The 11,252-nt window shown below is 50.7% G+C and overlaps 1 protein-coding gene across 1 annotated transcript; it reads left to right on the top strand.

Annotated features, from left to right (window-relative positions):
• The first annotated feature begins 1,724 nt into the window (after nucleotides 1-1,724).
• LOC130839340 (leukocyte immunoglobulin-like receptor subfamily A member 6) lies at nucleotides 1,725-2,901 on the top strand. Its single transcript, XM_057713546.1, has 4 exons — nucleotides 1,725-1,819; nucleotides 1,935-1,970; nucleotides 2,154-2,438; nucleotides 2,585-2,901. The coding sequence occupies exons 1-4, from the start codon at nucleotides 1,786-1,788 to the stop codon at nucleotides 2,899-2,901; spliced, it is 672 nt and encodes a 223-aa protein (XP_057569529.1). The 5' UTR covers nucleotides 1,725-1,785.
• Nucleotides 2,902-11,252: the final 8,351 nt, after the last annotated feature.

Below are 11,252 nucleotides of genomic sequence, written 5' to 3'. Positions count from 1 at the left end.
TGTATTGATTCTACTGGATTTCTCACATCTAAAATTTCTAAGTCTTTTCAACAACCACCTGTTCTTCTGTAAAATAATCCATATGTCGCCTCCCTTTATTGTTCAGATATTTAAACGCGTTTAATTTACAGGGACTCTGATATTGTCCTGTTCATTCTACTTCTGTGCCTAGGACACCCCCACTGGTCAGCAGACTGCAGTCCGTAGCACTGTCACCATCATTAGGGTCACTCTGATGTCCACTCCTGGTAAAGCCTCTCCTCACAGAAGGTTTCTCCAGGGCGGTCCTGGGAGTCAGGCTGACCAAGGGACACGGCTGCAGCGGCTCCTGCCTGTGGGGACCATGGTCTCTGACTCAGCATCTGCTCAGAGCTGTGCCCACAGGGATGGTCCAATGGGAGCCTCACACTCTCACGGGGGGTGGAGGGTGGACGCCCATAGCCGACAGCCCTGGACTGAGTCTGTTTCCTGCCACACGGGAGGCGGCTCACTGATGACCATGGACTTGGGGCTGTGAGCAGAGCTATCCCAGTGCCCGTCCAGAAACACGGGGAATGGGGGCTGCAGCGTCCCACCTTCACCTGGAGCCCTGACCCCTCCCTGCCTGGGAGGACCTGGGTCCCTCTCTGTGTCCACATGGGCAGAAACCTCCCCCCATTACCTCTTGATGACCCCAGCCACCGGGCGCCCCACAGCCTAGTTCTCTCTCCTCTGCTCTGGTTCCCTCTCCCTTTGGGGTACTTTCTCTTTTTCTGCATGTGTCCGTGGTCTGGGTTTCACAAATATTCTAAGTAGCATTTCTCAGAGACAGGAGCAGGGGAGGGCTCCTGGGTGGGCACCACTGTCACCCCCTTGACCCTGGAGTCTGAGCCCCCGATCCTTCCACGTCCACCCACGCCTGTCGTCACCTGGTCTGGAGATTCCCAAGGATGGTCCTGCAGGGAACCCGGCACTCTGAGGAGGGGGCTTGGGACAACACTCAGAGCAGGAAGCTCAGGCTCAAAGAAACGGCGTTGCCCTCAAGGCTACAGGAGCCGTGGGCACAGATTGAAATAGAGGACTGTTTTCCTTCGAAGTGAGAACTCTAACCCAAATTCATGTCCCCTGAAGCTTCTAGGCAGGACCACAGGATCGGGAGGCAGATGCTGTCCAACGGGCAAGGGGCACCGAGGAGGCAGGAATGACTCAGGGGCTTGTTCCCAGGAAGGTGGGGTGGACGTTGTTGCAATAAAAAGAGAGAAGTCCCTGAAGGGGCTGTGGTAGGAATAAACCCACACTCCAGGGCCGGGAGGGTAGTCATGTGTCCTTCCCTCACTTCCCTGTGAGTCTCCTCTGTGCTCATTGCCACGCTGTCCTCCACTGAGCTGTAGGTGATGCTATACACGTGTCTCTGCGGATCTAAGCTCAGCAGAGCAGCTGGAACATGCATCCTCCCTGAAGCATCCCCAGGGCCTGGGGGACCCCTGTCCAGGGTGAGGACCCCACAGGGATGTGCTGATGGACGGGCTGAGGATGAAGGAGACCCCACGGGGAAGCTCTGAGAGGGAAGGATGTGCCGGCTTACCCTCACTGGGAAGGGGTGTCTCAAGAGGTACCGGATCTATCATGGGAACAAGATGCAGACTCTCAAGAACAGGCAGTTCCCCTTCCTGTGGGGCTGCTGACGTGATAACCCCGTGACAGGAAGGACCAGCCTCCAAGTGGACACACCCTGTGGGTCTGTCTGTCCTGAAGGCACCGGGGTCTCCTCCATCTGCACAGCCGGGACCACAGGGACCAGACGCCATGACCCCCACCCTCACGGCCCTGCTCTGCCTTGGTGAGATGGAGGAGGGGGAGAGGAAGCCCTACTCTGGGAGGGCTCAGGAGGCTCACAGGGAGGAGAGGTGCTGCTGAGATTCAGGGCAAATCTCTCACAGGGATCTCTCTTCCAGGGCTGAGTGTGGGCCTGAGGACCCAGGTGCAGGCAGGTGAGTCTGTCCCCAGGTGGCCCAGCTCCCTCCTCCTCACGGGGACAAGGGGCCACCCCCAGGCCATGGGGATGGGGAGCAGCAGGTCTAGGCTGAAGGAGGGCGAGTCTGGGAGGTTTGGGCTCAGAGCTGGGCACCTGGGGGTGGGCATGTCTTGTGACCCCGCCTCTGATTTCCCTCCAGGGACCCTCCCCAAACCCACCACCTGGGCTGAGCCAGGCTCTGTGATCCCCTGGGGGAGCCCCGTGACCATCTGGTGTCAGGGGACCCGGGGGGCCCAGGAGTTCCATCTGGATAAAGAGGGAAGCTCAGCTCCCTGGGACAGACAGAGCCCACTGGAGCCCGGGGACAAGGCCAAGTTCTCCATCCTATACATGACACAGCCCTACGCAGGGAGACATCACTGTTCCTATACCAGCTCCACTGGCTGGTCAGAGCGCAGTGACCCCCTGGAGCTGGTGGTGACAGGTGAGAGGACACTCAGGGGTCCCAGCCTCAGGCTCTGCCCTCAGGAAGGGGGTCTGCGCTCAGGGCTGCGTCCCTCTCACAGCCCAGCCCTGGGGGAGGGGAGGGGGTGTGAGCCCCACTTAACAAGCGGCCTCCTTCTCTCCTAGGAGTTTACAGCAAACCCACCCTCTCAGCCCTGCCGAGCCCGGTGGTGACCTCCGGAGGGAATGTGACCCTCCAGTGTGGCTCATGGCAGGGACTGGACTCGTTGACTCTGACAAAGGAAGGAGAACACAAGTCCTCCCGGACCCTGGACGCACAGCGACGCCCCGATGGGCAGACCCAGGCCCTGTTCCCTGTGGGCCCCGTGACCCCCACACACAGGTGGACGTTTAGATGCTACGGCTTTAAGAGGAACACCCCCCAGGTGTGGTCGGAACCCAGTGACCCCCTGGAGCTCCTGGTCGCAGGTGAGGGGCCCTGACCCTGTCCCTCGGACGCAGTCCGCTCAGGGCTCTGTCCCCTGAGAGCTCTGGGCTGGGGTGGGAGTGAGGGGGCTGTGAGGGAGGGTCACCTGGAGGGGGATCTGACCCTGAGAGGCCCTCCCACCCCTACCCACCCCTTCCCCCTCACCTGGGTTCTAGAGGTGACGGGGGGCAGTGGGAGGGTCCTGGGGAGGCCACGGGGCAGGTGTCGGGGAAGAGCTGAGTGAGGTGGGGACTCCAGGGTCAGCCTCAGCCCCAACCCCTCCTGTCCTCATTCCCGGGACCCCTGGGGTCCCAACCCCCCACCCACAGGCCCCAATTCAAGAATTGAGGAGTCACAAGGGCTCTTTGCTCAGGGGGCGCACAGGCCATCCCAGGGCAGTTTCACAATATCTTGGGGGATCTAATGCCCTCGGATCCTCAAGGACACACTGGGAGTCGGGCAGAGATGTGGGGGGAGCATAGGGCTGCAGGGGCTCTGAGGCTGGTGGATGAAGGATGGGGTCATGGAGAGGGAGATGTTGGGGCCCAGCCAGGGAAGGGGCAGAAGGGCTGACGTGGGGAGAAGCAGCCCCCACCTATCACCCCCATCCTGATCCCTGGAGGTTCTGAGGATCTGCCCCTCCCCTCCATGGAGTCAGGCCCGCAGACGGGTGAGTGAGGGTCTGTGGGAGGTGCTGGTGGGTTCATGGGGGACAGGGCTGGGTCACACCCCAGGAACCAACGGAAGCTCCTGTTCTCAGGTGAGGGGCCCCACTCCATCCTGTCTGGGCTCAGTCAGCTCAGGGTCCTGTGCTCAGGACAGTCTGGGACGGTCACACATAAGTGGGCACAGGGGCTCCACAGAGGAGGACACGGAGCCCAGGAGAAGGGCTGTGTCTCCCCAACGCCTCACTCACATCCTCTCTTTATTGCTCTAAAGAGTCTGAAGAGTAGGGATACGGGGCTGGGCTCTGAGGGTCACGTCCTGTCAAGGGGAGGCGGGTGCCCTGGGGGGACGTCCCGGATTCTGGGGTGATTCAGATCTGCCTGACCTCTGTGATCCCTCTCTGCACAATTCCTAGCCTCACCACCCCCAGACCACACGGTGGAGAACCTCGTCCGGATGGGCGTGGCTGCCGCGATCCTGCTGGGCCTCGGGATTCTGCTCTTTCAGGCTCGACGCGGCCATGGAGGAACCCCAGGTGCAGCCAGGAGCTGAGCACACGAGGGAGCCGCGCACCGTCCAGAGCGGTGCAGCCTTGGCCATTACCTCCTGGGCCCAGGAGCTTCTTGAAGGGCGTCTGCAGCCTGTGTTGTGTGAACTGTCTGCCGAGACCACGGAGGGAGAGACAGGGTGTGGGTGCAGGAGCAGGTCTGGGAGTCCCTGGGGAGGGCTCTGCCTCTAGGAACCGTGGGGCTTTCCCTCCCCACCACGGAGGCCTCTCCCTGACGGCCCCGTCTGCTCCCACCCCTGTGACACGAGGCACATCCCACATGGCGGGTCTGTGTCCTCACCTTACACACCTTCATGCTCTGGTCCACTCTCATGTAAGATATTTTGCTTTATTTTAATTTCCACTTTTGCTGCTGTGTGCTATTGACCTCCAGCCTGTCCCTCAGAAACAGAACATGGTTTAAACACTGAATAAATGGGTGAATTTGAGGTCCAGTCTGGAAAAGGTAAATCTAAAACTCTTCACTAAACCCCTCTCTGGACCCATCAAGCCATTCTCTCCTCATCACATGACAACTGGCATAGTTTCTCCAGAAACACCATCAGTGTGAAGGAACACCTGGCATTTGAGTGACAGCCAGGTGCTGTGCTGGTAAGTGGGCTTAGGAATATATCACTTTGTAAAAAGCCCAGATGTGTGGCATTTGTCTCTTTCTTCAGTGTAAATACTCTCTTCGTGGCTAACCTCAAGTGGCCGTGTGAGTGCACTGGAGGCAGAGTGGGAGGGAATGAGGGGAACTGTCTCCCAAAGAAGTGAGGCTGGTCCAGCTGGGGCACCCCTCACTGATGGCCCCGGTGCAGACAGATGTGTCCTTTAGAGTAAACATCGTGTTAGATCATTTCCACTGCAGTTTTATGCCCTGGTTTCCATGAAATTATGATGCCAAAATGCTAGTCCATCCACTTGAGAGGCAGAGAGAACACAATGAAATATCAGTTGTGGGAGAAACACTGAGCACTTTGAATCCCAATACATCATTGGTAGGTGTCCTAATTGCCTCAGTCAATGTGGGGAGTAAATAAGAATGATCCGTTAAAAGGAAGAGACACACACTTCTGACTCACACATATATAACCCAGATGGAAACACGCACATAACCATGAATATACATTCACGAGAACTGTGACAGAGGGTCGCTCACCTTAGACAAAATCATACAAATACATCTCACCAAAACAGACCGGTTTGGTGTACACACACACATACTTGCGACTGGATTTTATATGAGAGAAAAATACACAAAGCTAAACTGCTACAATAATGTGGATCAATTTTGAAGCATGATCGGGAATAAGTGAAGAAAAATGATGCGTGTATTTCATTACATCAAATTCAAAAGCAGACAGTGTGTGACCCAACTAAACAAAATAAGAATATGAAGGAGGAAAAATAACAACTGATACCACAGAAATACAAAAAACCATAAACGCTAAGGGAATACTATTAACAATTCTATGCCAACACATTGGACAACCTAGAAGAAATGAACACGTTTTAGAAATGTACAGCCCACCAACACGGAATCAAGAAGAAATACATAACTTTGAACAGACTGATCAACAAGTGAAAAAGAATTTGCATTTCAAAAAAGTCACTTTCTGCAAACAAATGTCCAGGACCAGATGACTTCCTGGGAAAATTCTGCCAAACATACAATCAAGAACTTCTACTGATCCTTCTCAAACACTTCCAAAGACTAAAGAGCCAGAAACTGTCCCAAAGTCATTCTATGCAGCCAGCATCTCCCCATACCAAAACCTGACAAAGACACTACCAAACAAGAACATTACAGGCCAATATTCTTGATGAATATAGACGCAAACATGCTCAACAAGTATTAGCAAACTGAATCCAGCAAGCAAAGAATCATACACCGCGATCAAGCTGGATTCATGCCAGGGTCACGAGGATGGTGCAACATGCACAAGTCACTCCGTGTGATACAGCACAGCAACAGAGGAGGAGACAGAACCACGTGATCATCTCCATCCATGCGGAAAAGAATTTGAGAAAATTCAACACACACTGATGATAGAAACTCTCGCCAAAGTGAGTACAGAGGGGACATATCTCAGCACAATAAAAGCTACTTATGACAAACCCACAGCCAACAAAACACGCAGTGGGGAAAAGCGGAAAGCCTTCCTGCTACACTGAACAAGACAAGGTGCCCACTCTCACCACTGCTAGTCAACATGAAGGCCCAGCCAGGGCACTCAGACAAGGAGAAAGAAGGTATTCAGGTTGGAAGGGAAGAGGTAAAACTGTAATTGTATGCAGATGACACCATATTCCTTGTAGAAAACCCTAAAGACTCCACACAAAAACTATTAGAACTGATAAACTAATTCAGCAAGGCAGCAGGATATGAGATTAACAGAGGGAAATCTTTTGCATTTCTTTACACAGACAGTGAAATATCAAAAAGAAAATTAGAAAACCAATTTCTTAAAATTTCATCAAAAATAAACTACCTAGGAGGAAACCTGATGAAGGAGGTGAAAGACTTATACATTGAGAACTATAAAACATTGATAAAGGAAATGGAACATGATTCAAAGAAATGGAAAGATACCCCCTGCTCTGGGACTGGAAGAATGAATACAGTCACCATGGCCATACCACCCAAAGCAACCTACAGATTCAACACGATCCCTATCAAATCACCCATGTACCCATTGTCACAGAAATAAAATAAAATATCCTAAACTTTACATGGAACCACAAAAGACCCAGATTGCCAAAGCAACCCTGAGGAAAAAGAACAAAGCTGGAGGCATAATCATCCCAGACTTAACGAATACTACCAAGCGACAGTAATCAAAACAGAAGGATATTAGCACAGAAACAGACATATGGATCAATGGAACAGAACAGAGAGCCCAGAAATAAACCCACACACTGACAGTCAATTTCAGTATTTGAAAAAGGAGGCAAGAATACACAATGTAGAAAAGAGTCTCTTCAATAAGTGGTGCTGGGGAAACTGGACAGCTGCATGCAAAAGAATGAAATTAGGACATTCTCCAACACCATACACAACAATAAACTCACAATTGATTAAAGACCTAAATGGAAGACTGGATACCATGAAACTCCCAGAGGAAAACACAGGCAGAACACTCTTAGACATAAATCACAGCAATATTTTTTTTGCATCCTTCTCCTAGAGTAATGGAAATAAAAGCAAAAATAAACAAATGGGGCCTAATGAAACTTAAAAGCTTTTGCCCAGCAAAGGAAACAATAAACAAAATGAGAGACAACCTGTGACTGCAAGAAAATATCTGCAAATGATGGAATTAACAGGGGATTAATTTCTAAAATATGAAAAACAGCTCACGGAGCTCAATATCGAAACAAAACAAAACCAAAAACCACAAAAACCTACCAAGTACAAAAGTGGACGGAAAAGCTAAATAGATATTTCTCCAAAGAAGACATGCAGATGGCCAACAGGCACAGGAAAAGATGCTGAACATCACTAATTAGCAGAGAAATACAAACCAAAACCACAGTACGGTTCCACCTCAAACTGGTCATAATGGCCATCATCAGAGGGTCTATAACTGATACATGCTGGAGAGGGTGTGGAGAAAGGGGAACCCTCCTGCACTGGAGGTGGGAACGTCTATTGGTGCAGCCCCTATGGAGAACAGTATGGAGGTTCTTTTAAAAAGTAAAAACACAGTTACCATATGATCCTGCAATCCCACTCCAGGGTATATATCTGGAGAAAACTCTTATTCAAAAAGACACCTGCACCCCAATGTTCATGGCAGCATGATCTACAGTAGCCAAGACATGGAAACAACCTAAATGTCCATCGACAGATGAATGGATAGAGAAGATGTGGTGTATGTATACAATGGAATATTACTCAGCCATAAAAAAGGAAATAATACCACTTGCAGTAACATGGATGGACCTAGAGATTATCATACTAAGTGAAGTAAGTCAGGCAGAGAAGGACAAATGTCATATGATGTCACTTGTATGGGGAAACTAAAATATGATACAAATAAACTTATTTCAAAACAAACAGACTCACAGACATAGAAAACAAACTATGGTTACCAAAGTGGAGGAAGGGGGAGGGATAAACTAGGAATTTGGCATTAACATATACACACTGCTGTATATAAAATAAACAACAAGGACCTACCGTACAGCATAGGGAACTATATTCAATAGACTGTAATAACCTATAATGGAAAAGAACCTGAAAAGGTATATATATGTTTACGCATATGTGTAACTGAATCATTTGCTGTACGCGTGAAACTAACATGTCGTAAATCAAATATATTTCAATAAAAAGGAGACTTATTTAGGGGGCAGAATTTTGTCTAATCTTATAAATAGAGGAAGGGAAACTCCCATGTGGTCCCCGTGGTGGTTACACACCAGGTGAGGTGGGCCGTGCTCTCAGGTGGGAAGCACAGAGGCTAATAGAACCCGGGCCATGTCCCTCTTGACTCTCAGGTACTGACTCACATCTACTCCTCAGTACTGGGAAGTGGTGCACGTGGCTCTACGGCCTGGCATTGTCTCCATACGATATAGTGAGGTGGGAGGAAGCCAGGTGGGAAGCCAACCCCTAGGCCAGGGACTGAATTGACAACACAGTGGCCGTTGATGAGTCACTGCACACACGTCGCACACTCGCACAGTGGTTTCACACAACAGGACCTCACCTGCCCGATCAGCCTCACCTGAGTCCACTCAGACCAGGAGCTGCTGCCCAGGTGAGACCCTGGGCCTCTGAACCAGCACTTGCCCTGACACCAGACACCACGCAACGCCACACTGAGCACGGGAACCTGCAGGCCTGGGGAAGAGGGACGCTCGGAGCTCCAGCAGCACCAGGCAACCTGAGACCCCAGAACAGGACAGCAGCCCCACCCCCCGTCACGGCAGGGACACCGTGACCACGGGCACTGCCAGTGCCCCCAACAGAAATGTCCCTGGAGGCGGTGGGGCCCGGGCAGGGGCCTCCACGGCCCACTCCCCACTCTCTGCCTCTGTCCGCAGGCTGGCCATGCACCTGTGTCCCCCCAGGGACCCCATCCATACCAGGGCCCCTGGAGGTACTGCAGGGACCAGGACTGGGTCACCCTGTTGCTGCGTCTCACATGTCCCCACAGAGGTGTCCCCACAGCAGTGTTTGATCCTTCACGTGCCAGGGTGACACGCAGTTGTGTGAGGCTTTACAGGCAATGGATAACCTGATCCCCTCACAGGCCTCAGGAAGACATGACCACTGTCAGCCATGTGTTCACTGGAGGAAGCGGAGTTCAGAGACCAGGCAGCAGGCTCAGGGTTACAGAAGGGACAGGACCCAGAAATGCACGCAGCCTGCGGATGCCCGAGCCCCATCCTGCAGGCACGGTGCCTTTCCACCTTGTGAGGGTGTCCCAGGGATGTTGTAACATCTCCACAAGCTGGGGAGGCTGAAACAACAGATCTGTATTCTCTTACACTTCTGCACGAGAACTCCACAAGGAGGGTGTCCCTTTGAAGGGTCGAGGGGAGAGTGCTGCCTGCCTCCTCCTAGTGACTGTTGGCCAGGGCACCTCCTGGTGCGCAGCAGTGCAACTCCGCATGCTCCTCCCACTCCACACGGCCGACGTCTCCTCGCGCACCTCTGTCGTCACCTGGCATCCTCTCCACGTGCGTCTTCTCTCCACCAGATCACAGCACCAAGACTACTGGATGGGGGGCCCCCCCCATTTCAGCACGCTCTTATCTTAACCTGATTACATCTTCAAAGGCCCTGTTTCCAAAAGATCACGTTCTCAGGAACTGTGGCTGAGGATGTCAACGTCGTTTAGGGTGACAGCTACAACTCAGAACAGCAGCCGAGAGAAAAATACACATAGGAATGCACTTATCACAGGAGGTACAATCGTTATACACTGTAGTATTTTTTCATCTGATAGGGAAATGTTGAAAAGACCTAAATTAATGGGAGGACATCCCAGGATCATGGCTTGGAAGGTTGATGTTGTAAAGATGACAATACTCTCAAGGCAGCCTACAAGATTCATTCAATCCCTATCAGAATCCCAGAGGCTATTTCTGCAGGGAAAAAAAGCCATTTCTCTGAAGTCACAGTAATTGCAAATGACCCACAATAGCCAAGAAATCGTGAAAAAGAAGAACCAAGTTGGACACCAGACACTTCCTGGTTTCAACACTTACTACAGAGTTCTAGGTATCAAAACACTGTGGTGCTGGTATGAGAACAGACATACTGAGGCTCGGAATAAACGTGAACACCAACATATAAACCCATCCATACGACCAGCTGACGCCTGACAAGGGTGCCAAGACTATTCAATAGGGAAAGAACAGTCTCCTCAACAAATGGAGTTGGGAAAAGTGGATCTCCACGTGCAGAAGCACGACGCTGGACTCTTACGCACACCGTATACAAAAACTAGCTCACGATGGATCAGTTGAAGAGTAAATTATAAATCTCTTAGAGAAAAACATAAAGCAAATCATAACTTTGAATTGACAATAGTTTCTTTGATATGACATTAAATGGACCTGAATAAAAAAAATAGATGAATAGAATTTCATCAAAATGTAAAGTGTGTGCATCAAAAACCACTATCAAGAGGATAAAACACAACCTACAAAATTTGAAAAGATATTTGCACATCATCTAGTCAGAGGATAGTCTCCTGATCTATAAAGAATACATTTAATTCAACAAGAAATGACCATATTTTTAAAAAACTGGCAATGGCTCGAATAGACATTTCTATACAAAGAAGAGATACAAATAAGCAGCTAGCCCACGAAAAGATGTTCAGTTCATCAATCACTAGGGAAATGAAAACAAAACCACACTGAGATACCACTTGATACCATCTAAGTTGGCCCAAATTGGAGAAACAAAATCACGTGGTGTTAAGGATGTGGAGAAATCGGAACCCACACACAGTGCTGATGGGAATGTGACATGGTTCTGCCCCGTGGAAAGCAATGGGAAGGTCCTTAAAAAGGCAAACCCAGAACTACCATACGACCTAGAAATTCCACTTCTAGGTAGAGTTTCAGTTATTCAAGCTTAATACATTCTGGAGCTCTGCTGACCCACTGTGTGTCTATAATATATAATA

Source organism: Hippopotamus amphibius, chromosome 16 (genome assembly GCF_030028045.1).
Source record: "Hippopotamus amphibius kiboko isolate mHipAmp2 chromosome 16, mHipAmp2.hap2, whole genome shotgun sequence".
Classification (NCBI taxonomy): Eukaryota; Metazoa; Chordata; class Mammalia; order Artiodactyla; family Hippopotamidae; genus Hippopotamus; species Hippopotamus amphibius.
This window is presented reverse-complemented; position numbering and strand designations above follow the sequence as displayed.

Coding starts and splice junctions, on each gene's coding strand:
- LOC130839340 (XM_057713546.1), top strand. CDS start 1,786: ATGACCCCCACCCTCACGGCCCTGCTCTGCCTTG. Junction 1,820..1,934: donor CACGGCCCTGCTCTGCCTTG/GTGAGATGGAGG, acceptor TCTCTCTTCCAG/GGCTGAGTGTGGGCCTGAGG. Junction 2,439..2,584: donor CCTGGAGCTGGTGGTGACAG/GTGAGAGGACAC, acceptor CTTCTCTCCTAG/GAGTTTACAGCAAACCCACC.